Source organism: Strix uralensis, chromosome 3 (assembly GCF_047716275.1).
Source record: "Strix uralensis isolate ZFMK-TIS-50842 chromosome 3, bStrUra1, whole genome shotgun sequence".
Lineage (NCBI taxonomy): Eukaryota > Metazoa > Chordata > Aves > Strigiformes > Strigidae > Strix > Strix uralensis.
Window position 1 is genome coordinate 35,100,195 of NC_133974.1, and position 26,897 is coordinate 35,127,091.

General features: G+C 37.9%; 1 protein-coding gene across 1 annotated transcript in view; it reads left to right on the top strand.

Annotated features, from left to right (window-relative positions):
• CD109 (CD109 molecule) overlaps window positions 1-26,897 on the top strand; it is an 82,375-nt gene that overhangs the window by 20,244 nt on the left and 35,234 nt on the right. The window contains exons 6-21 of the mRNA XM_074861887.1: window positions 8,813-8,852; window positions 9,483-9,567; window positions 11,788-11,884; window positions 12,964-13,099; window positions 13,995-14,104; window positions 15,810-16,049; window positions 16,400-16,501; window positions 16,596-16,658; window positions 18,153-18,329; window positions 19,773-19,925; window positions 20,657-20,731; window positions 21,159-21,219; window positions 21,733-21,868; window positions 22,633-22,750; window positions 25,469-25,582; window positions 25,793-26,011. Coding sequence (XP_074717988.1) covers window positions 8,813-8,852; window positions 9,483-9,567; window positions 11,788-11,884; window positions 12,964-13,099; window positions 13,995-14,104; window positions 15,810-16,049; window positions 16,400-16,501; window positions 16,596-16,658; window positions 18,153-18,329; window positions 19,773-19,925; window positions 20,657-20,731; window positions 21,159-21,219; window positions 21,733-21,868; window positions 22,633-22,750; window positions 25,469-25,582; window positions 25,793-26,011 — 1,926 coding nt within the window. The remainder of the gene's footprint in view (window positions 1-8,812; window positions 8,853-9,482; window positions 9,568-11,787; window positions 11,885-12,963; window positions 13,100-13,994; window positions 14,105-15,809; window positions 16,050-16,399; window positions 16,502-16,595; window positions 16,659-18,152; window positions 18,330-19,772; window positions 19,926-20,656; window positions 20,732-21,158; window positions 21,220-21,732; window positions 21,869-22,632; window positions 22,751-25,468; window positions 25,583-25,792; window positions 26,012-26,897) is intronic.

A 26,897-nucleotide genomic window follows, 5' to 3' on the forward strand; every position in this document is an offset into this window, starting at 1 on the left:
ATTGCCAAATCACAGGGAGATTTTATTTCTTCTGATAGATGTGAATAAAGTTGTGTTTACTTTGGTGAAGCAAAACTAGAAATAAGCATGGATGATGAGATGAAGAAATCCTTCCCTCCTGGCAAACCCAAGATATTATACAAACCTCACAAGATTTTCAGTAGTTTATGGTTTTGTAAGGAAAGATATAAAAAAAAATTTTTTTTCTAAGGTCTGTGTTTTGATTCTAAAATAACGATGTTATTTAAAAAGTGAGGGTTTTAGTATAAAAGAAAGATCTTATAGAGTACTGATTTTTTTTTTTTTTGAAGTGAAATGCCCTTATGTTTATTTTATGAGTATACAGAAATTTGTTGTGCCCTGCTGTGCAGCCAGTCATTGTCTCAAGGGGTGTGGAATCAAAGACTATTTACAAATCTCGTCCTAGTTTTCGGGGTGTTTCAGCTATTCACAGTGACAGAGGAGTTACTGAGGAAAAAATAACTATGCAAAACAGGTTGAATAGCCAAGCAGAACTGTTGCATAACAAAACTGGTATGATCTAGTTTGCGTGTTGCTATTGATAATAGTTCTATCTGTCCAGTCCTTTAAGCTGTACGCTACTCATACACCGTAAAATATGTTGCAAAAATAGCTGGAGGTTTAGCTGTTCAAAACTCTGTGTGTCAGATTTATTCAGCCTGCTTTAAATGCCTGTAATTTGGGAATTGCATTTCCGACTTGGCTTGCAGTGACTGTTCAGAGACATTTAGCAAGTACAAACAGGACTGCTTAATGTTCCCTAATGAGGGAGATGATGGGGTAGAAAGCAGAAAAACTCATGTGATCCTGTATTACTTGGGAGTGATATTTACCAGGACCAGTTATATGCTTGATAGATTTCTATAGGCTGAGGTAGGTGAGGGTGATGCTCTAGTGAGTGTCAGGACTGGATTTTTTGAACACATTCTCATGTGGGTGTGGACTTGTAACTATTGTCTTTGATGGGAAAAATGTTTTAAGTTGTTCCTTGTCTCTGTGCTCGGCCACACCTTCCCATCCCTGCACTGCTGTTCAATAGCTTCTCAGTCACGCTGAGGCAGCTGTAGTAAAGGCTGAGATCTAAAGCACGCCGGGTAAGTGACCCAGATTGAAAAACATCTCTGTGTTTTTCTTTGCCTAACCCAGACCAGTTCACTGATTGGTTGACAGCACAGCCCCACTCACAGCTGCATAGGTGCTTTTCAGGAAGTGGGGGAAGTGAGGCTCAGACATGGGAACAAAGGCTGATGACAGTGGTGGGCTCCTTCAACAGCTCACTTGCCAGGTGAAAAAGTGTTTGCGAAATTTTGCTTGGGCTTTCTGCAAAGACTTGAGTAATTCTGAAGTCAGGAGGACACTGCTGAATGAACTGCAGCAGCTGTTTTTAGGATCTGAATATGAGTGCCACTCCCTTCTGAAACAAAACTAACAAGAAAAGGAAAAAAATAATTGTAAAATTGAAAGAAAAACGCCTTATAGATTCATCTGGGCTAATGAAACAGCTGTGAGAAAACAGACAAGTGATGTGAAATCGTAGTAGACTGTAGTTGATGGTATTCTAAATTTTAGCCATTCAGTACTACTACAGAAGATTAATGAGCCTGGAAAACATATGACAGGGTGGGAATGTCTCTCAACTAATGAGTAACAAGGAGAAAGTAAACAGGGAACATTTTGTTCACTGCCTCTTCTAATACATAGCTAGAAGTCAGAGGTAAAGAGCAATTTCAAAATAATTAGAATAACTGAATTGTAGAGAAAAGCGCTGGTGGGTATTGTGAATACTGAAAACTTAGGTGGGATCGAAAAATGTCTGGACAAATTCACAGAAGTATACTCCATTAAAAATTGTTACCTAGAAAGCCCTGAGGCTTGAACTTGAGACAGTGTCACTGCTGACTACCCTGGCTGATACCGTTTTCTAGGTGTTGAACCTTTTTTGCTGCCAAAGACTGGACACTGGTCTTCATGTTAGATCTACCAGGGTACAACCTTTCCTACGTTGTCTTTATCATATTTACATCGCATTTTTCCTACTATTAATTTTGTAAAACTTAGGGTTTTAGCATAGAGTGTTTTGGGTTCTTAATAGAGCTCTAAATGCTTCAGTGGCATGAAGAATATCCAGGGGCAGGGATAATGCTCATCACTCTAGGATATCTTTCTCTGTTCACTGTTACAGGAGACAAATCAAGGTAGAAAGTACTGCAATATGCTTTTGGTACATTTAACAAAGTGCCCTTTTGGGAAGAGATAAATCTGGGCAGAACAGAAGTGGGATTATTTTTTTCATTGAAAGAGGAAACAGTATTTAAGAAACACTGCATTTAATAAGTGGAAAAAAGAGGAACTAGGAGATAGATATCAATATAAATGAAGTCTGAACTCTTGCATATTTGTAGGAAATGTAAAGATCCCAAGTAAAACTTGTTGGTTAATAAAAGTATGAAAGAATTTTTAAGGTTTTGTAGAAACTTAAGACCAGTGGTGGCAGAGCCCAGTAACATGAAGAAACAGTAATTATGTGGCAGAGATGGAAACATTTAATAGGGATGATGGCTCTGGGTGGTTAAGTGAATCTCAGCGTGGGGAGATTTCAAAAGGCCATCAGAAGATGAATGTCCTTAACAGAAAATAGTAAGTGAGGTAACAAGGGAGACTATAGACATGTCATCTGGCATGAGAAAAACAATGACAAAGGTGATCTGGGATTCCACTGATAATTAAATTCTTTAAGACTGTTATGGATTTGGTTAATAAGATAGATTTACTGATGCAACAGATTTTTATAAAGGCTTTTCATTGTAGAAAATCCTAATGAGAAACAGAAATGTACGTAAAGTCTGTCAAAGAAGGGTGGATTGATTTTTGTGCAATCAACACTCACCCAGGGTGTTTCTAATATGAACTGATGACAGAGTTTGTGGATGAAGCTGGGGAAGAAAGCTCCACAGTGGAAGACTGCAGAAGTCCCATCTGTTACTGTATATCAAAGGATCAGATGAACCAATGAATTTATTGATTACAGTCTGTGAGCACTGTTACAGGTTTTAAAAGGTTTTTCAATCTAGTGGAGAAAGGCATAGTATGAACCAGCTAATAGAAATTGAAGCCAGACAAATTCTCTTTGGCATATATGTGTCTTTCATCAGTGAGGCTCTTAATCACTGGAACAAACAAAAAAATGGGAGTGAGGATTTCTCTATTACTTCATGTTTTAGCATCAGGAATGTTGCCTTTTTGGAAGATGCCTTATAATAACACAGATTGCTGCAGCAGCTGAATACTAGGGTAATCAAACCTGGGATAAAAGGAGGTCAGACTAAATGGTTCCTTCTGACATTAAACTAATTGAATTGAAAACTAAAATAGAGGAGAAAAAGAACAGTATATTACATATAAAAAATTTGCAGGCTTTGGGGTCCAGAAAAAACTGGCTATTCTTACAGTGCTTATCCTCTGGGAATAAAATAGCAACCCCAAGCCCCACACATAGAAACTTATGTTGTTTACTTTCAGACTCCTTTTCCTCTATTGCTCACACCTGCTCTACTTTAATTTTCAAATTCTTTGTTGAATATAATGACAAAGCAGTATGCATTTTGTCACAGCATCTGACTTGGATAAGTCGTATCATATGCAGAGTATATTAAATAAGTATTGCAATATTCACACTATTACACTATGTCTGTCTGGTGGTTTGTCTCACAGACTGTTATTTTTCTGATAGCATGTCGTACCATTGGATTAATGAAACCTGCAAGAAACTTTGCAGAATAAAGGAAAAGAACTTTTCTGATCGGAAACTTTTTTGATTCTCTTTGTTGCAAGTGAGCTTATGCCCTGAAATACAAGGTCATATGGGATGGGATTCAGTTTGAAGATTAAGATGTGTGGATGTCTCTATGTAGGTGATATGGTGAAGATTTAGTTGGTGTTCAATGAAAGCTAGTGAGTGACCCAGATCAATCTGAGTGGATATTCCTAGCTGTTGCATGGATATTCCTCACTGTTCTGCAGCTGTTCTGCTGTCCAAGAAAGGTACAGTTTTTTTCTGTGTCATGTATAAAGTTGCATGGATTCACTAATCCCTTCCTGAAATCCCTTCCTGATAACAGAGGTCACTGAGAACTTGGATTTACTGCTAAGGAATACTTATATGTCTGGCATTTTTAATAGATGTGCCTACCTATCCTTGACTATTACTGGTAGCCCTGGGTCCGCATGGCATCCAGTGCAGCTTATGGATCTGCTTAGGGCTTTAGGAACATCTTCAGATGTCAAACCCAGGCTGATCTCTGCATGACTTAGCTATCCTGATGCCATGACCTGAGCTTTCTAGCTAAATAGCTGTCCAGCCTTTCTATCTCAGGTTTCCCCTCTTGTCTTTAAATCGTGTTGTTAAGTCAATAAATAACATTTCCCTTCTCGTGGTTACAGATCAGTTCCCAAGTGTACTGAGTTGGGATTCCTGGAAGTACTGCCTCTGAATCCTGTTTTAAATCAGGTTCTGGCTGCTTGCTGCTGTTAAACATCCTGTAGTACTTTTTAATAAGAGTTCAGGTGTTAGTACAGCTGTTCCAAGAAAACTCAAGACAGAGTAATTACAGTCTGGTTCCCAAGTCTCCACCTTGTGTTTTAGTTGGATATCTTATATTTCCTGTTGTGGAGCCTGTTGGTGAAAGGCTTTTAGTTGCTGAGTTTTTGTAGTAGGCACCTCCGGCTAGAAGTCGTTCCGAGTTATAAGGCATTTTGTCATCTCATTTATGGAAGTTGTTATTTGGAAATTTATGATCACATATTGAAGAGTAGTAATGTTTCAGGTGCAACAAGGGCTTCCTAAATTATTTTTAAAGAGTATTATATTTTTTTAAAACCTTCAGCTATAAAGAACTTTCAAAATCAACTGGGGTTGATTATATACTTTACACTTTGAATTTTTTAACTTTTGAGGTTTTATGTATGTTACAATGTATCTGCAGTGAATTCTGTGATGTTATACTGCTAGGTCAGCTACAGATTTCACATTTGATCTATTTAGTTTGAGATTATATATATCATTACTTAAAAATCAGACTGTATGTAAAACCTTTGGAATTGGCTGTGTATTCAGTAGTTTGCAGATGAGCACTGATACTTCATCAGGATCTGATCGTGTGAATACTGGTGACATTGGTGGGACTCTGCTTAGTTTCTGGAGATCATGCTGCTGGATTTGAACGGAAGTTTGGGAATTCATACAGAATTTTATTTTGGGGTTTATTTCCTGCCTGTGAAAATAAAGCACGAAAGTGATCGTGAAATGCTTCTGTTAATTCTGTCTAGATAAAAATCTGTTTTATTTAGCTGCAAAGCAGAAGTGGTGAAGCGTTTCTGACACGGGCTGTGAGATGGCGGTGCAGCCACGGGAATACAGCCGGTGCCAGCACTGAGCTTTTTCAGGGCCAAGCCCTGAGGCCACACCCTGAGTCTTTCCTGATGCTATAACTTGTGACGCACGAATATGTCAGAAACAAGTAAGAAAATGGACGTAGACCAGATTTGTTTCAGGGACTTTTGATTGCCAAAGAAGAAGGAAAAAAACTGTGGGGAACAATTCCTGTGATCTCACTTGTTGGATTAGACCCAAATGACTTCAGCAGGTCTGGTTCATCACAGCAGAGCAAAATCTAAACTGTAGTTGTTAATGATTCTTAGATGTCAGGATCCGCAGCATCTAAGGCTCAACTGCAGAAAGGCTCCATCATCCGTACAATCTCAGAATACTTGTATGCGTCTCTCTTTGGCACTGTTTCCTTAAAACTCTGGGCAATGTGCACAGAATGTAATAGATGTTTTGCAGTCTAAGAAATGCTGATGCAGACCAAAATGCTAATAGTCTGGAAGGGTGAGTGTGTTTAAAAAGCAGGAGAAGGCATGGAGGACAAAAACTGCTAAAATAAAGCAGCTCTGGAAACAAGTGGAGTAGGCATGGTATCGTTTTCCTATTTAAAAAAAATAAATAATCTCTCTTGGGTTGTATATATAACTAACTGCTTGTCTCAGAAGCCACCACTCCTGAAAACTGGTTTAACAACTTCCACTCCAAAATATTTGAACAATATTTGCCAGAGAGACAGCCCTGCCCTGAGGAACTAAAAAGATATACAGAGTGGTTGAAGTGCTGTCACTTGTCCTATTCCAAACCATTTTGACTGAAAAGTGTGTGTTAGTGGGAAATGTGGCTTGGTGTTCAAATCATCAAGATGACCTAGTAGGGTCTTTTCCTTTCCCTGCACTGTGAAGCACGGCTTGCCTTCTGTCATAAAGGTTGTAATTTTAGAGAAGGTGCAGCCAAGAGTGCTAGTCTCACTTTAATCTCTGTTTTCTACTGCTTATAGTTCCCTCAGTTTTAATTTTTTTTTCTTTTTGACTTCTAAGGTAATGTGAAACAAAATCTCATTTTCAAGGGAGATGCTTTTGTGTCCTGCTGTCTGGGGTAATGTTCTGTTCGTGGTTTGCTTATCAGCAAGGGTGACATGTGGAAGTAAAAGATGTACAGAGAACCAGACATGAGATAAATTCACTGCAGGTCATTTTCCTAAGATACCCATTCCTAAGATTACCTGATAGTAATCTGATTGTGGCCTGCATGTCAGTGCTGTACATTTTTGTGTTGTAAGGATTATGATCTACACAAATGTTGTGAAAATAGCAGATTCTGCATATAACTTTTCAAACCTAGGAATAAAAATACAGCAATTATTTTGGCAATCAGTGACTTAATCATGAAATTGGTAGCAGTCTGATTTTTACTTTGATAGAAGTCATTTGCTAGGAAACATGTAAATATAGAAGTATAAGAGGCTTGGTCTGAGATGCCTAATTTGCAAAGTTGTTGCTCAGCTAAGAGAGATCAGTTATAATTGTTTCCAGTTTAGATCCTGGTCCTAGGGTTTTTCCCACAGGAGTTCTCAGTTTATCCTCTCTTACCACAGACATGCATTTCCATCTGACACATCTTGATGCTACCTGATAATTGATTATCCATGTTCAGACTCCTTTATTTAAAACTGTGTTCACTGAGATATTCCAGCACATATGATAACTTCTAGTGGTGTCACTGTTCTCAGGAATAATCAAAGTAATCAGACTTCTGAGCTCCACATCAACATAACCTCATCATGTAATAGAGCAACAGCTGGTGATATTAACCTTTCAAAATAGCCACCTCCTAGTGACAGATCTTGTCTGTCTTGAACTTCCCCCTATTTCCCGGAAGACTCTTAACTGAAGAGGTAAAATAAGCTTTCAAAAGGAGCCTCTCCCTTCCTGTCATTTGGGAAGTGGAGACTCGTTCAGTTTCTCAGCCCATTCTTCCAGCCCAGCTGAGCTCAGATTTTCCTCTTGGAAAATCATTGCTCCAGTGTAATCCCTGTGTCAAACAGATCAGCTGAGATTCAGAGCTCTAGTTCTAGGCACTGCTGGTAAATCACCTCATGCCATTTCCCTGCTAATGGCAGCTTTTGGTATGGTGCTGTAAGAAAATAATTGAATGAGGGTTATATGTCTTCAGACAAATGATGTATATGCTTGGTCAGAATTATAGAATCATGGAATCATTTAGGTTGGAAAAGACCTTTAAGATCAAATCCAACCGTAAACCTAACACTGCCAAGTCCACCACTAAACCATGTCCCTAAGCACCACACCTACACATCTTTTATATACGTACAGGGATGGTGACTTGACCACTTCCCTGGGCAGCCTGTTCCAATGCTTGATAACTCTTTTGGTGAAGAAATTTTTCCTAATATCCATCTTAAACCTCCCCTGGTGCAACTTGAATTACTCACACTTTAGCAAGGAAGAACAATCAAGTAAGACAACAAAAAGCAAAATTTATGTGACTGACTAACCATGACTTTTTGGTCAACTGTCATTGTACTGAAGAACAAAAATAGCTGCTGAATTTTCAATGTTCAGAGCATGAAAAAAGCCTTTAAAATTAATTTTTTAATGATGTGCCATATTTGGCCTGATGTACCACATCTCAAAGATATGCCAGAATATGCTTTCAGATACCCTCCTGAGGAAAATGAGGAAATAAGTGAAAAAATTAGAACAATAGGAAAATAGAAGATAACACAAGTAACGATATTTTATAGTTGTTTATTTCTTCCATTGATTTTTAACGAACAAATGAACAAGACAGGAAGATATAACCCAAGAGTATCTCTGCTGAAGTAAGTATGCACTGTAGACTGTAACAAAATTTTAGCTGCCTTTTGAGTAAATGAAGAACCTTAAGGTTATACATGCTTTTGAAATGGTTTTGTCCTCTAGATAGACACTGTAGGAACTTCTTTCTTGTATGGAAATACTCGACTTAATTTTAAATGAGCTAGTAAAGATACTGCTGGTCACTCAGTCATGGTTCATCACAATGACTGTGAGTACTTATGCTAGGAAGTTTTTTGCTATCTAGCTTGGATATTTGGGTTTTTTTATACAGAAACCAGGCATATGTAGATGTCTGTGGATTGGAAGCTCCATAAGCTCTTCATTATATGTACTTACAATCTGGACATGTGAGCTTGTGTGTCCTTCTGTGGTGCAAATGCATACTACTGGTTCCTATAGGAGCTCCATAACAGGAACTGATAATGGTTGAGCCATGATTTAAAATCACATCATGTCAGAAATTGTAATTTAACTTGAATATGTATGGGATTTGGCCTAGAAGGTATGTTAATTTGCTAATCTAACCACAACTGCATGTAATTTCTCATACGATTCTTTTTTTCAATAGGGTCAAGTTCATTATCAAAGATTTAAAGTGATGGAATATGGTAAGTGTTACTTAAGGGCATTTAGTAGTGACCAAAATTGGTAGTTGATTCTCCATTAATTTAGACTAGTTTCCCTTGGCTAGTATGAACCTCTTGAATACTCCCAGAAATTCTAATTTCCAAATCTCTTGCTTCTCTGAAACTGACTCTGAGACTGTATCCTGGGAAAAAAGTAATCTTATCAGCTGCCTTGTTCATTGTAGTTTCAGTGACCCACAACTGTAGTGTCTGGATGTCATGCAATCTTTAAAATACTTAAGTCTATAAGATGCATTTATTGTCCCTGTTTTTCCAGGATCATGCAGACAATGCATTCATTCCAAAAATCTGTGTTAATGTCTGATCATGAAGCTTGCTGATTCTGTAAAGGCTGAATAAGCTAAATGTTTTATATTTCGGTCTTATAAGCGTGTGTGCAGGCTGCCTGTATGATGCTTATTGTTCTCCTTTCAGTGAAAAGTCTTAGTCTGGGACATGCATATGGTTGGGTTAAAAATATATCTTACCTTATATTCCTTAGGAAACTGTAGTAGTCTTTATCATATTACATGTTCTATGCTTATTACTTAAAAAAAGAGGAAGATATTATTTCTTGTATGAATTTAGTGCTTTCTGTAATATTTTTTTCAGTCTTACCAAAATTTGATGTTATTATAACAACACCATTATACTACTCTTTGAGAGAGGAAGATGTAACTGGTGTTGTCACTGCAAAGTAAGTAAATCATTGATACCATTGTCATCCTCACTCTTAAGAAAATTATTGTGGATCTTTAAGTGTCAAAGTGAAAACTTATATTTAGAATGCTGAAAAAGTGCCTTCTAGTCAAAATTAGTTGGCTAGCATACATTTCTAGTTACTGGATTTTGTTGTAACAATGGTAGATACATCTTCAGACTTCTAGTTATTTTTTTTTGGTCTGGTAAGGGTATTTCTAGACTGCAGCAAGGACATTTTTAGCTACCTTATTCAGAAAATTTCTTGAGTCTTTTGCTTATAATGTATATTTTGAGGCATTTTTTTGTTCTTATGGCTCTTTTATGGTGCTTTCTAACTTACCACATCAAGGTCTGTAGGTAGAGTAACTATATTTTATTAGACCACTTGGAAAATTATGCAAACTTCTGTGCACATCCTTCTTGATTCAATTTATCCACATTGTGGATTTGAAGTATAGACTTCTCCAGCCTACAAAAATACCTATACCTGTAAATTGATGAAGAATTAAAAACTCTTGAGACATTCAGAAGATACTTCACTGTAGACTATTGTATAAATAATAATTTATTTTTCAGCTGAACAAATATCTAGAGAAAAAATATAGTATGCATTAATCTCAAATAGAAATTAATTTTATTTTGGGAAGATGAGAGCCAGATAGATCTACCTGAGAGATCCATTCAAGAAGACCTGAAATAAAAGATCTTCTGTGGGTTATTATTGCCATAAAATGCATACATTCTAGGCAAGAACTCAGTTTCTAAGTGAAATGCAGAAATGATTGTTTAACAAGCTATTTAAATTAAATGTTTGAACTTCTGAGAAAAAGCTTCCTTTCCTAGAGGCAATGCAACCTGATATTATAAACCGTCTAGGTTTCTGATAAGTGGCAATTAAAAAAAAGTTTTCCTCAATTTTTTTCCCAATTCTGCTTTACTTTTGGACTCCATTATATGCCAATGTGAATTTGGTTTCTGAAGTTGTTTTGGTCTTCCACAGGGTACTTGGCTCCTTCATTAATTATACTCATAAGGTATTTGAGTGTACCTATCTGCTGCAATAAATCCAGACTTGGACACAGTGAATTGTCTGAGGTTGAGTCCCAGCAGTGCCGAAGTTTTACTGTTATGTCATAATTATTTATAGGGAATGACTTCATTCTTGGTGACTGTTTTTATAGGTATAATGCCTCTGTATACAAAGAATTTATATGTCCGTTACACTTGTAGATGTCATAAAACCCTTTTCCTTTCTCATCTCTGGACTATTATTAGATTAAGTTAAGTACAGGGATGCTACCCAATAGCGGTATCATTTCAAGGTTAATGGCAGCTTATTACTGTAATTAGGTCTGCTTGGAAAGACTGAGTTCAGGTGCAAGATAGTGTTGTCAGAGTTCTTCCTGTAACTACGCTATCTGATTATTCTTTCCCTCTGCTTTTCAGCTTTGATATTTCTTAAGTGGTTGCCAATCAAATCCATAATGATTTAAAGTACTTAAAGTTATCACATCTGAATGTATTACTGCTGATGGACTAGAATGATTTTGGGTTTCCCCCCACCTTTCTCTGAATCTGATAGTGTAATGGTTTCTCTTATGTATAACTTGGAAACATTTATACAAAAATTTTATTTTATTACTGCTCACTGACTGCAGGTTGCTAATGGCATTCTAAGAAGTGAGTATGTTACAGTTTTCAGATTTGCCACAGCTACAAATTATGTTTGCTGTGTAATAATTCCATGATTTCTTTGAACGTGATTACTAAATAATTTGAGTAAAAATATTTTGAGATCTCTCATTCTGGGTTAGCAGCATTTGGGAAACAAAATGCTTACACTTCCCATGTCCCATTTTAACTCTACTGCATATTAGTTATGATGCTAGATTGGTGTTCTAGTCAGTAACTTGCTTCCAGTTTAGCTTAATATAATTAATTTTCCTATGCTGTACAGCCCATAATAACAGTAATAGGTTTATTGAGCTTGTGTGCAGGAAAGAGCAGCAGTATGTTCTCTGGGTTTTGGGCTTCTGACTTTAGTGTCGATAAACATGTCTCAGTATTGAAAACTCCATGTTTCAAAGTACAACTGTGTTCTAGCCATCTTTGAGTGAGGGAAAAATGTTTTAGTAGAATCTTTTGCCTTGAGAACTCTTCAGGAGTCCAAGCCCTGGAGGTGATGCATTGTTTGACTTTGACTGGTGTGTTTCAGGTACACATATGGAAAGCCAGTAAAGGGAACTGTAACGGTTACTTGCCTTTCTGTCTCTTACTGGACAAACAAGAGAAATATAACAACAACAATGGAGGTGAGTCTTCTGTTAGTAGTTTGTAGCATTGTAGACTTTAAGCCTGTGTCTCCTTTTGTAGGTTAAATATGCCTGCGACGATTCTTGAGTGCTGAATTCAACTGGCATGGTCTATGGAGTGACTTGCATGGATAGTGTTATAACTCTCTTCAATTTCCAGAATAAAGTGTCTACATTTAGAGTGCTTGTTGGGAACAATACTTGGCCACTGTGGTGCCTTGAACTGTGCCTGGAAGTTATTTTGGAGAGTGCTAGTTGGCCCAGGTAGAAAATCTTTCCAGGAGCCTCTGTAGCAGCATAGGTGATGGAGGACCCGTGCCCAGGAATGCTCCCTGGCCCTGTGTGCGCCCCTGCCCACTCAGCCCTGTGTTACAAGGCCAGAGGAGACCACTGCAATTGTCTATGTGGAGCTCTAGCATGGTAAAGACCAAAGCGTTTTGCCTACTAATTGCCTAGTAATTACATTGGAGTTACTGTACTAGTTGTAACCTGGAGCATGAAATTTAAAAAGGCATGCACTTTTGATCTGGAGACTTAAAAGTGGTGGTAGATTCATGGCATCCTTTGGTAAAATCAGGCATTTTACGTTTGAGCTGTGAAATATGTTTAAAACAGGTTCAATTTGTGCTACATGGTGTGTCATTTTCTGTTGGCTGACTTCAGCAGTTGGCTGACTTCAGTGCCTTCAGCAGCACTTAGCTTACAGAAACTCTGAGCTCAGGGATGTTGGATAGGGTATACCCCCTCCTCAGGCAGGGACCTTTTAATTGTATTTTTCTGTAAAGCATAGGTACCACTGCTCTGGCAATGTAAAAGTGGATAATTCTAGATATCAAGAAAAAGTAAATTTCTCCATAAGGCATTGTTGACTCTAAAAAGTGATGAACTGCAACTGGATTTAATAAAAATGGTTACTGAAAGCAAAAAATAAAAGTCAGTGTTCATAATTTTCTGGTGTTGACACTCCAGAACTTGTATGTGGGGAAATCTACAGGACTTAACCAGAAATAAGCTGTTGTAGATAGAAAGATGTCCTTGGCTTTGCTGGCTCAACAGGGTTTTTTTTTTCTACATTGCAGATAAATGGATCTGTGAATGTAACCTGTAACAAGCTTATGTTGCAAAACTTGAATGCTGATCAGTCGTGGCACCAAGGTGACAGTGATTACACAGAGCCAATAGAAATTATTGCGGTGGTCACCGAGTCGCTCACAGGTATGTGGCTGTGTGATGTCTTCTGGGAGAAATCCAAAAAGTAGGTGGTACTGGAAGAGCTTACTGTTATGTGGAAGGGCTTGGAGCGCTAGAAAAGCATCATGTTCTGATGGTAGTGTGAACCATCTACATGGAAATATATTATCTGAAAAAAAAAAACCACCCCAAACCTGAACTGTTGCTTGCCTAGATATTAAATAGTTTAGCCACCTGTTAACTTGGTTGAATACAGTTCTGTGCTAAATGGTTTATTAAATAACCAAGAAATATATTCAGATGGGGGCTTAAAGTCAGTGACTGATCACTTTTGATGACAAGAGCAGGCATAAAGAATTGCTATCATTAGTCTGAGTCTTACAAACTTAAGTTTAATCATAAACTTACCTTAGTTGTTTGTTTGTAAACCACATCAGTAGAAAGAGTTCTCTGGCCCCATGCTGTCCACTGTCTTACTCTCTTCCAGACTGGCTGATTTGCAAATTGAGCCTTTTTGTGTGTTCATGTTCCACTGCACCTTGCATATTAGAAAAAAATCATTTGTACAAATTTCTGCCTGTCCCAGAAACTAGGTTTCATGACAGACTCTCTGTAGAAACCCTGGCAAGTTGAAGCTGGCTGATTTGGGATTCATAAGTTCCTTCCTTGTGTCATTCTGACACAGTCTGCGTGGAGCAGAGCACTACGTGCTATGGCTTATTTAGCATTGTGGAAGACAGTACCAGTATGTGTACCATCTTTGTATTGATCCTTAGCTGGAAGGATGAAAAGCAACAGGAGTGGAAATGGTGAAAAATAATGGCAACTATTTAATAATCATGGACAGTAAATTGTATTGCTGCTAAAGTAGTATGTATGTTAAAAGCATGTTGTCTAAACACGTACAATTATTCAACAGGAATCTCCCAAAATTCAAGTACCATCATATTTCCAAAGCAAAGTGACTATTTTATTGAATTTATGGACTACTCTAGAGTTATAAAACCTTCTCTGAACTTCATAGCTACTGTAAGTTCTTTTGTTTTACTATTGTCCATGTTTAAACAAATGTGACTCCTGTATTTTTGCTTAGATGCCAAAGTTTGCCTCAGATTTTTAAGTATAATTTACAGATTTGTTTTCAAATTGCCTCTTTTTCATGATACATACTGGCAAATACTGAACTTAGAGGCATTTGCTCTAGAAAAAGATAAAGTGGCAGGGAATGCTGTAGTATTGGCAGGATATATTTGAGCATAGTTTGTCAGGATTCTTATGGAAGAGAAATCTTTCCAGTTTCTAGCTGACTGTTTTCCATTAGTTGACTGTGCTTTAAAACAATAGGGTAGTTCTTGAGTCCCAACCCTCCTAATAATATTTGTATATGGAATTGTGTCTATATACACACAAATATATACTTTACATAATGCATATATATATAATTAAGCAGCTGTTACAAAATTCAGTAAAACTCACCAAACCACATTGCTCTCAAGTGAAAGTGTCTTTTCTGCCTTCTGTCCTGTCTTTCTCATATCAGCTGCAGTCCTCTCATAGAAGTATTTCATGTTCTTCATGCTGTCTATAGTCTGCATTCAGTATTTCTACATTTAGCAGAGATTGCATATTGCATCTCTGCATTTTGTTTGAAAAGGGGAATCGATTTTACTATTCTTGAGCCTTTACTCTATAGAAATCAGACCTAAATGCCAATAAAATAGGCTAATACACTTTCAGAGTAGATCGGCTTAAGCCATAGCTTTGTGCTAGCCTGATCATTTGGGTCTTTGGTTTTTGTCCTTTTCATTTTCCTTGCCAACAGCCCAGTTTGACTGCAGCTCTGACCTGCTTCTTTTTCCTCTTCCAAAGATGAGCTGAGAGGTAGCTGAGGCATTTAGCAATGCTTGCAGCTGTCAGAGAAGAAGGTATCAGTTATGCTCCCAAAGGAGTGTGAAGGAACAACTGCTGTTATTACTAGTAAGTGGAGATCTGCGTATGGTGTACAGAGAGAGGATAGGAAAATAATGGCAGAGGAGGAGAGATAATGGAGTGACAGATCTCTGGATTGAAAAAGAAAAGCGAAGCATTAGTTTGGTGCTTTTAAATGTAGAAGTTGAATTTTTGGAGTGTGTAATGCAGAAGGAGAATGGTTGTACTATGGATGAGAATATGCTTGAATGAGGGAATAAAGGTTGATGTAAGTTGTAGCGCTAATTGATGGATGCTGGAGTGAAGAAGTTGCAGAATTTTGGGCCTGTTTTAAGTCTTCAGCTCATTTGATGAATCCATAAAGACATCTGACTTGGCACCATCTTTGCTTATCTGACACATTTTCCTGCACATGATGTGATGTTAGGTTGTGCTTTGTTGTGGTGGTGAGATACAAGTGATAAAACTAAATATTCAGGCTCTAAGTACGGTATGTGTAATTTGCCTGAGAGACAAACATTTTCAACATGAAGAGTAGTTGGGAGAGCTGAAAACCAGGTCACCTTTCAGTTCCATCTGCTTCACTTTTGCTCTTTTTTCACTCCCTAGAGTTATGAATAATTCTGTTCTTGGCTGACTTGCCTACCTGCAGTGCTCACAAGTGATTAAAAACACTGATGTGTGAGAAATCTCAGGATGCCCTTGTTTTTTTTGATATGATGTGAGTGCATATAGTTACATGTTATGCAATGTGCATTTTAGCTTTACCCTTTTTGATGGGTGTTTTCTTTCTTTCTGTTTTTAGCTAAAGGTGACACGTTCTGATAGCAACCAGCTGACAGCTGCAGAGAGGCAGAATCTTGTCACAATCACTGCACAACAGTCAGACCTGCTTTTTCACCACTCTTCACTTTCTCACCTTGAGAATGAGGCAACAGAGGAGAGAAATCTGACAGTCCATGTCCTGAATTACACGGTCCCAGAAAATGGAATAATTGATATTGAGTTTCCAATCCAGTCTGATACAAAAACTCTGAGAGTTCAGGTATTGCTTTGTAATATGTTGCATTGGAGCAGCGACGCACCAAATCGAGTGGGCTGTGATCAGTGATATGCTGTTCTTGTCATCTGCAACAGCTGTTATATCACCTACTGCTATTTTCCTTACCTCATATTCATGTTAGAGCTGGAAAGAAAGTGACAGATATTGTCTAAATGTGATTAATAATTGTACCAGATAGCAAGGGAAAAAACAAAACGGATACCCAAAGCAAGCAGTGAAGTGGTCCTGTACTGCCATTAAGGCTACCATGCTCTTGTAAACAGTACCATATATGTGAACATCACACAGATTTTGCTGTTTTGTTAAGAGCTTTGTTTTGCATTGTCTTGCAGGCAGAGTTCCTCAGCAGTAGGACTGACATAGGTGTTTATGATGTGTTCAGCTCTCCTAGCCAGACTTATCTCCAGGTTAAAACAAAGAGCCAGGATATAAAGGTACAGTCTGAGACAAAACTTGCTAAGGTAAGAACTGTTCGTGTTACTCATCATGTTTCCATACTCATCCATATGAATCATATGCTTTTCCTAGGCTGGGAAGCCTTTCGAGCTGAACATTGCAAGCAACAAGCCAGTGAGAGAGTTCCACTATCTGGTAAGTTACTAGTTTTACATGTGGCGACAATACAAGATGACTTTTACCAACTTGAGAAATACTCCAGTGAGTGGAATGTGATTGAATGTTAGAGAGATTCAGCATTTTTTGTCATGCTTTGTGAAAGAGGTGGCCCAAAAGCTTCTTTTTTTCTAGGATGGTCCTTTTTGAAAGAGAACTCCATTTCACTACCTAGCAGAAATGCCCCTGGCACCGTAAGGAGGTGCTGTCTGGGAGAAGTGCATCCTTGATTTGGGTGTTGGGTTATCTCTGCTTGCAGGTGTGTGAGGCAAGGTGCAACTGTGAGAGCAATACTGTCTCTGACTGTGCAGAGCACCTGTGAGGGGAGACGGGGCAGGGATGTCCCAGGAGCAGCCTAAGCTGGGACTTGTCGGCAGGTCCTGTGGATGCAGGTGGAAGCAGGGGGCTCACGTAGCCTGTATGCAGGTTCAGGACTGTCAAGGGTGAGCCTGCAGGCACAGGGTGAGGACAAGACCTGCCTGCTGAAGAAACAGATGGTCCAGTGAGCAGGGTGGCGTTGTTAACAAGGGAACTTTGTAGAAAGCATTTTAAAAAAAATGTCTTGCCAAATGGCTTGTTTAATGGCTCAGCTGCTGTACTGTATCTTACAGCATCTGGATTGAAGAGTTTATTACATATGCCATCATCAGTCTCCCATCCTGGCCTTAACACGTGCCTGTCTTGCACACAGTCTACACGATAATGATCATGACAACTACAATTATTTTTCTTTCAGAGACTTTAATAGTAAACTGAATAAGGAAAACCTTAGGACAATATAAAATGTGGGCATTCATGTGTATTTTCTGAAATAGAAACACTGTCTAGCAGATTTTAAAAAAATCAGATCCATGCAATCAAAGGCAGGGAACTGCCCTTCATGGCTCTGCTTCATTAGTAAGTGATATGGTCCAATAGAAACAAATTTAGAGTGAAAAAGTTGATGCTGTGGGCCTGAACTCTGGGTATTTTGAGATACCTTTAGACTAGCTCTAATCTGATCTGGTAAAATGAATGCCTGTTTTTACCTGGAACATGTTAGTGGGCCCCAGTTCACACTCTGCATGGTGCAAGCCAAAGTGTGGTAAGTAGGGGTGTTTGGGAGATTTGCCTTTAAAATTGTATTCCTGATGCAAACTCAAATGCAATTATAGATGACCCATATGGCCCAGTCATATTACTGTTGTATTTTTATGTTCTCATAGCATATGTTGTGCTGTGCACTCATCATTGTAGTTTGTTACTTGTCCATAGTGATACAGGAATTAAAGCATGGAAAAAAATCTGTTTCTAATATTTAAATATTACATTACCCACCTGTTCCATATGCAGTCTTACAGAACTAGTTGACCACTTAATAAAAACAATCACATCTACATGTCTCTTCTTTTAACAGCTATTTGTAGAAGAAATTGCAGAGCTTATGACATATTGAGATACCAACAGATGGAGTGTTTAATTTTTCCCTTTCAGGTGTTATCCAAGGAACAAATTATGGCTTTTGGCACAAAGGCTGCAAAAACATTCACTTTAACAGCAGAAAATTCCTGGGCTCCTTTGGCATGTATACTTGTATTCTATGTTGATGATCTTGGAGTGGTTGTAAATGATGCTCTCACTATCCCAATTCAGCCCGTTTTGGATGACAAGGTAACTACATTGAACTTGAGTCTGAGACCATGTTTTTGTCTGTTTGTTGCATGGTAAACAGTATTTTAGATCATAGGATTGTAACTGTCAAAACTTTCTCGCTGAGGATCTAATCTCGAGTTTGTGTAAGTCCTTGGAAAGACTTTTGATAATACAGTACAGTTAGGATCCTGCTATTGCATATCTGAAAGAAATTTCTATTAGCCCTATGTGTTCCGCCTAAACAGATGTACAGCATCTCCCTGTGTTTTTAATAGTTAGGTCAATTACTGAGCCAAAGCTTGCTCTGGCCAGTATAGTGGAAAGGTACTCATAAGTGCTCTAAGCATGGAACTGTAAATGTTTATGAAGACCTTGATCTAGTCAGGCAGTGGTCACATTGTACATGGGCTGTCATCAGTGAATGTGACCAGTGTTTGTGTTTCATGTGACTGTGCAAACTTTAACTCAAAAAAGCTTGAAGAGGAGTGGGAAAACTACTATTGCAGCAGTGAGTTGATCTTTCTAGCTTAATTACCAGGATTAGATTTGCTCCTCTGTGCAAATAAAAGCCTCACTGTGACTTTTTACAAGTGAGACCACCCAGAGGCTCTCAAGGGGTTCAAATTCTTCCTCCCCTATGGAAACTTTAATACTTATAACTAGACATCAGTAGAGACGCTGTTTGTCTTACTCCTGCGTGAAAAATTATTTCTTTTGACTCTGTGTGACTGGAGCTTAAAGACTGAACTGAAATGTGGACAGCTAAATGTAGGTGACTTAAGTGTGGAGCTGAATTCCACCTCAAGACTTTGTAGTAGTGGTGTTTTGATGAGGAAAAGCAATAAAATTGTTCATTTTAAACAGAAATTCTGAATTATCGTCTGATGCAGTGGAGATGGGATGCATTAGAAGTACCTTGCAGGAGGTGACCTTTCCTCTCTTCAGTACCCTAGGGAAGGCATACTGATGCTGTATTAGCCTATTTATTTCCTTATTCCTTACCAATGCACCTATTACATATATCCCTTTTCTGTATTGATCTCGCAGCGGACCACTTAGTTGTAATCTTTGAGGGCTGAATTTTTTTCCCCAAATTATCTTTCCCTAAATACGTTACATGCTGTTGTGCATTAATAAACAGCAAATGCATTTCTTTTACTGCCTTCAGCTGTAGAAACTGGTATATCCTTGTGGCTCAAGAGATTGCTGCTTGTATACTAAGAGCTGGTTGAAATAACAACGGATCCTGATGCTGACTTCCCACCAGTCCAAGGACCTGATGAGCTAGGAGAGCAAGAGAGCAAAATGAATGCCGTAGTATTTTCTCAAGGGTCCTAGGAAAAGCAAATCCAGAGTCCTAATTATAGCCAATTAAGCTAAGAAAATGCTCCCTTGAAGTTATTAGTGGCTGTAAATATCACTGTATAATTTAAACCAGTGCTGTTTTTTACTTTTTTCTAGATTAAAATCTCTTGGAGCAAAGATAAGGTCAAGCCATCTGAGAAAGTGTCCCTTAAAATCAGTACAACAGAACCAGGATCAGTAATTGGACTTGCAGTTGTTGATAAAAGTACGAAGCTTCTAGGAGAAAGTAGTGACATAACAGAAGATTCTGTAAGTAAATGTTTTCATTATTGTGTGTATGAAAGATGTATGTTTAAGGAAGTGTTACAGTTTATATGCTGAATGAGTAATGTTCTTTGGGCAGGATTTTTAGTCCTTAATTATGCACATATTTTTTACTTCTGAAAATAGTTTGTTGACATGAGTGGAAAAGACTGTAGGGCTTACAAGGTAATAGGTCTACCATTTCTAATTCGGGTTAATACTTCATTGTTCTTCCATTTGATAAACTGCTCAGTTAACACTTGGCAGTTTCTTCTTTCAGGAAAGACAAAAAAGCCATAAAAACTCCTTAATGATTTGTGCTTTGTGGTCTTTAAAATGAGTACTATAAAATAAAGAAAGAATTTTATTTTTTGAAGAGCAGAATAAATTATTCATCTCTTTGAATTTCCTTTAATTGCAGAAGCTCTAGTGCATCAACAATTTGAAAGAACTGACAATATACATCATTCTTAAAGTGCTCAAATGACATAGCCTAAGTGCCATAGAAGCTCAGTGGGCTGTAGGTCCTATTTATGCTTATATAGTCTTGGTCACTCTTCCATTAATCATGAAACCATTGCAGCCTAACCCCCTTCATCCTGTCACGGATTCTTTTTTCTTTGACAAGAGAGCTAATCAAGCTGCTGTGTGAGGTACAGCTCAGCATCTACAACAGTGAAAGTTCTGAAAAATGTGAGTTTGCATTCACACTTTGGATGATTTTGTTCTTATCTTAGATCTTCCATGAGCTCAATTTATACAGCACAGTGCAGTATTTCCCCCTGGTCAGAGGTTCTTTTGGTGTCTTTCAGGTACTTTTTTTTTTAATTCTAAGCTGGGTTTTTTTATACTTAGTGATTTGCATATCACTTGCTAGAAGAACATGCCCTTTTAAAAGTTTGGGACTATAGACAGTGTACTATTTCCATGGTTTATATGGGTTTTGAATTATGAAAATGATCAATATATAAACACTGAATTCAAAGAAATATGTTTATGCTTTCATAAATATGGATTGCTTTATGCTTGATATTGTCTTCCCTTTGGAAAGTTTTCAGTCATTAGGGCAATATTCAGATGATCTCAGTTTTTTTGGTTCCTGTATATTACTTGCTTTAGTTCTATGATTAATTTATTATGATGACTTTATTTTCTTAAAAAGAAAGAAAAGAAAATAGATAAGCACTGTTGATGTCCTGAATGTCCTATATTGAGATATACTGTATAAATTTTATCCAGAAATGCAGCCTTTGGGTATCAACTGATGCAATTCTTGAGGAGGATAAGGAACATTTTCTTTGTAAGTAATAAAAATAAATGTAGCCAAATCTAATTTACTGAGTGGGGAAGGAGGTCCATGGGTTAAGACTTCTTACTGTACTTCATACAGGCTGCATCCAGCCTTGCAAACCATTACTGTTTCCAAGGTTCAAGACATACAAAATGCATATGACTAGTATTTTAAAAACTTCCTTTTTGGTGCTGTCTGGAGCAACACTACCCCTTAAAGGCCTGAGGGTGAATGGAGTTTTTATTTGCAGTTCCAGCTGATATATGTTGCAGTGGTTTGTCATGTGTAGCCATATTACACCAGTTCCATAAGCACTCCAGAGAGGGCATATAAAAATTGAGTGAAACGTTTTTTATTCTTAAAAAAAAAGGTTCCTAATGTCACAGAGTAGTGTTATCTTATGTAACAAGGCTATAAATTATACTCCAAACACTGTATTGATTTGACTTTTCTTAACTGTATTAATTTGATTTTTCTTAAACCTAGGTATTTGTAGATAGGAAAATACTTTTTATTTTGTAGATGGTGGAATGATACCCATAGAGGATGGTTTCGGTGATGATATGCCAGTATCTAAAAATGGACCTCCTGATTTCAGCAATCTGTATGTGAGGACACATTTTCCAGAGACTTGGCTTTGGATCGACACTAAAACTAGGTATAAGATTAGAAGCAAATGGAAACTGATTTACACTTGCCGTTGTTATTTTGTAGGATTTAGTAACATTCTGCACTGGTGCTGAAGTGCACTGCTTAAAAATGTAGTATTATTTATATCCTACTACCACCTAGAGGCCACAAGTGAGATTGGAGACCCACCAAATAATGAGGCATATTGTACAGCTGTACAAAGTAGGACAATGTCTGACTGAAGGCCTTGTAGTTTCAACAGAAACTAGATAAAAATCCTGGAGACAAAAGAAACTCTCTTCCTTTTACAGATGAGGAGATAACAGATAGGGAGACCCAGTCTTTTTCTCTACAGTACATAGGAAGATGGTGATTAGCCCAGACAGGGAAATGTGTTCCTGTCTGCACCTAATTCAATGAACAGTTCAAACTGTCAAACGATGGTGAAATCTGACCTGTATTGTGAAGCACAAGTCTTGTATTCTTTCATAGCTGAGAAGTTGGGGAACAACTGTCATCTGGGATTGTTTTAAAGGTTCTGTAAAAGTTGACTATGTGTAATGTGATTTAATGTAATTACCTCCAATTCATGTAATTTAAAATATTTTTTTAAATAATTTTGATCCCATCACAAATATTTCTATATGATTAGGAAAAAAAACCCAGGTAATCAACAGCTTTTCCTGCCAAAAGTTTGGACTTGATTATTGATGCATTTTAAACATTCATGTCTACTTACTGATGTCTGTAAATGGGTGCTTTTGAAAGTCTCCTCTCCTCTTCTGCCATCAGATCTGACACAGACACCACAATGGAAGTCATTGTACCTGATACCATCACATCTTGGGTAGCCAGTGCTTTTGTGATGTCTGAAAACAGCGGGCTTGGAGTGACGACTGCTCCAGTGGAGGTACCATGGCACTAGACAGTTCTTTAAACACTGGTAACACTGTAGTTTATTACTGGAAGCTGTATTTTAGTTCTAACAGCAGCCATCTCCTTATAATAATAAAGTGATTGAGAGGCCATGTGTATTCAAACTGTAAAGAAAACACCATCACTGAAGAAATATGTGATACTGTATCTGCCTCCCCTTCCTGCTCATATAAATATATATCTCAGACATTACACAGATACTTGGGTGCCTGTTTCTGTTGGAGCAGTTGTTTTGTTAGAGCACTTTCAGGATGGGCCCACTTCAGAATCTTCGTATGTAGGAAGGGGGAATGAATGCCTGAGAACAGTGTGTTTCCATGTTTTCTTGGCTTTGCCAAGAGGGCTTTCCATGAGTTGATAGTGCATGCAGGAAGGTTTGCACAGACTAGCTAGGAAGAGGTGGCCGGGGTGGGAGAGGCACATTGTCTGCTGGAAAGGTCATATCACTGCACTGCTCTGCTAACACTTATCCCAGGAGGGAGGATGGGAGAATCTGGTCCTGCTTTCATTTATCTGTCAAAACCTGTCTTGGACAAAACATAGGTGCTATTTTTTGAGTGACTTAGATTGAGGAGCAGAGTGCACACTGAGAGCCAGCAGTGGGATGAGATGCTTCTTGCTGCCAAGTTCCTGCCTCCTGAGGCTCTTTTTGTGCTTTTAAGTGTTGGAGAAGTTCAGCAATTTAAGCTAAATTCAGCACACTCTAACCTGAGATTCCCAACGTACAAGTGCAGTTGTCCTCAGCTCACTCTGTATTCTCGGAAGCAGCTACTCTAGAGTTATTTAGCCTGTTCAAAATAGGAATTACTTTTTGGAGTCTTATTTAGCTAGTATTTTATATATGTTGAACAATCCTCTGAAGGTAGTTATCTCCTTCCATTCATTATGTAAAGATCCTAGAGAAACTATGTTCCTGAGACAACTCCGCTTAAGTGCCTAAGGTTAGAAAGGTTGAAACTGTGCAGTACTGGGTCATAGATTTCCAACTTGATGCCAGGACTAGTGCAAACATAGCTTGGAGACAGGCAATTTACCCATTTAAGTTTTCATGCCTTCAAATTCTTGGGGAGGGGCAACTTTTGGGATCCAAACTGAGATCTAGGTCCAGATTTCATAGTTGGCTGCTACTCCAGACACAGAACATGTGCTTTGAACATCCTGATCATAACTCTACCACAAAATTTGGAGCTCGATCTGGATTTTGCAGCTAAGGCTCCTTTGAGACTGGAATCGCGATTCTTGTTTCTTTCACTTGGCAGTGATGGGACAGAAAGAAGAATAGTTTTCTGATTCAAACGGTATGAAAATATATACTTGGCCTCTTATCCTCAAATTTGAGAAGGCTGCAAGTAGAACAGATGTTGAGATTATTATTTAACTATAATCACCCACATGCACTGTTCAGTACTTCACCCTCGTTGGGATGTTTAGATTGCACTTAGAGTTCCATATGGCTGAAACATGTTAATCAGTACCATACAGAGAGGCAAATAAAAGAAATGCATGAAAACTGTAATGGGAAAATAAATAAGTCACATCTGCTTGCTTAATGTCATTTACTACTTTGCATCTTGTTTTTATCTGATTTCTACTACAGAGTGCCAATAATTTTACCCTATCGTACTTTATTGTAATATACCAGAATATTCCTGACTGTAAAACTTTAGCATTGAAAGAGTTTTAGAGGAAAGCAAAACAAAAAAGACAAAGAAAATAGGTACATAGGGAAAACCTCGACTAAGGACTAACCAAAAATTCTCCATCAGAACTTCTCCAATGTCTAATATCTAAAGAAGTTTTTGCCACCGAAAGCTTTAGCAAACAACTTTTCAAAGTTTTAAAAGGAAAATGTTGGAATATTTGCTAGCAGAAAGCAAGCTGAGGGGTTTTTGGATCTGAAACTCAAAACGTGCAAGATTTTTTTTAATGAAAGCCAAATTAAAACCATTTTTAGTTGACATTTCAGTAGTAAAGGATATCATGCTTCATCCATTCTTATTGTACAGATGTTCATAAACAGTGAAATTTTGATCTCATTGAACTTGATGAGAGCTTACCACTGACTTCTTAGACCCAAGTCTTCATGCAAAAACCTCTGTTCACAGATAAAAGTAACTGCTTGCTGGTATATTTCTGCAGTTTTTCTTTTAATTATGAAAATATATATTTTTAGAAATGTAACAAACTTATGCCAAGATTAATCTTACAAAATAACACATCATTCTAAGGTGTTGGTGAATTACAGAGCTTGAGAGAGTTAGTTATTTTGTATTCCAACATGTGTTTCTGAATTGACATGCAGATAGGGCAATGGACAGATTCTTAATCATCCATTACTTGTGCACTCAAAACAGTTCACAGTTACCTTAATGAGACTTCAGGACGATCACAGCTTCAAAATTTGCCAGATGATAGACCTAGTCCCAATTCAGGTGCCTCTGTTGGAACTTGCCCTGTCAAAGCTGTCAGTAGTGCTCATCTGAATGGTGCCACTGAGTTTTCATAAAGGTGCTAATGACCAGAAGCATCTTTGGCTTCTGCTTCAGCTGTGCAGTAATACATTTTGTTAACTGTAGAGTACAAGTAAACGTACTCTGTCATTTGAATTTAAAAGGGATCAGAAGACAAGTTGTATAGTCATTTTCTTGCTAGTATCTGATTGTAGGGGTTCACTGCTGATTTTGTTTTGTAGCTAGAAGCTTTTCAACCTTTCTTCATTTTCCTGAACCTTCCATACTCCATCATCAGAGGAGAGCAGTTCATTCTGGAAGTGAACATCTTTAATTATTTGAAAGAAGAAGCTGAGGTAAAATAAGTCTTTTTGTACTTGAATGTTACCAGACATTGCAGGGTTTTCATTACCAGTGGAGACCACATCTTTCTTGTGAGAACTTCAATATTTTCTTCAGCGAGTGGACCATAAAGCTATTTCTCTATACACAAAAAAAGGTGACAGCTTATGAAAGCAGTTTTTCAAAATTAACACTTTGTATTGCAAATGTTACTGTATTTACAGGTTACTGTGATCCTGGATATGAATGATGCTTTTGAAATTATTCTAACGTCCAATGAAATAAATGCTACAGAAGATCAACAGTCTATATCTGTACCAAGTGAGGATGGGAGAACTGTTCAATTCCCAATCAAGCCGAAACAGCTGGGAGAGATTCCCATCAAAGTGACAGCAGTGTCATCTGCTGCTTCTGATGCTATCATTCAGAAAGTTTTAGTAAAGGTAAACAGTCTGCAGCTTGGCTTGTTTCTGAAGTAAATGGTTCCCTAAAATAGGCAAGAGAGTGCAGCAATAAAGCAAACCAATTTACTTGTCTGCCTTTTGCTCTGTAAGGTTGGTTTCAGGTCAGGTTTTTGGTTTTAAGTAGAAAATACTTCTTTTAAAATAATTTCTCCTTTAAAATTCTTTAGATCCCCTTCCAGGAATGAACACGTAGATCTGTTCTACAACAGATAGTGAGTCAAATTCTTCCGAAAGCGAGGTGAAACCTGTGTGCATCAGTGAAGCCTGGTGCTACAGCTAGCTTAATAATCTGTGGAGAGTGGAACAAATAACTGTGTTACACATAAGTGCAATCAATTTTGCCATACACCTGGCTTTAATTCAAAGCCTATTTTATATGAACATCTCTGTATTCTGCTAGTGGTGGAAATTTAGCCCCCAGACTTTCTGATAAACCAGAAACTGATAAGACTTGCCTAACTTTGGACATCTAAGTCTGATTCATGTCAGGCTTCATTTCAGTGGAAGGTGGTAGGCATTTGTACATCTTGTCCTGAAATAAATGCTTAAGATCATAGAACCAAAGAATGGTTGGGATTGGAAGGGAGTAGTCCAGCCTTCCTGCTCAGGGCAGGATCAACTACAGCAGGATGCTCAGAACCATGTATGGTCAGGTTTTTAATATCCCCAAGGATATTAAAAGACTTCACAGCCTTTCTGGGCAGCTTATTCCAATGTTTGAACATCCCTACAGTTAATTTTTTTTTTTATGTTTAAAAGGAAATCCCTTTATTTAAATCTGTGTGCATTCCCTTCTGTTGTGCTCTTGGGCACCACTGAGAAGAGCCTATTTCCATCTTTAAAGCTCCCCCTGAGCCTTCTCTTC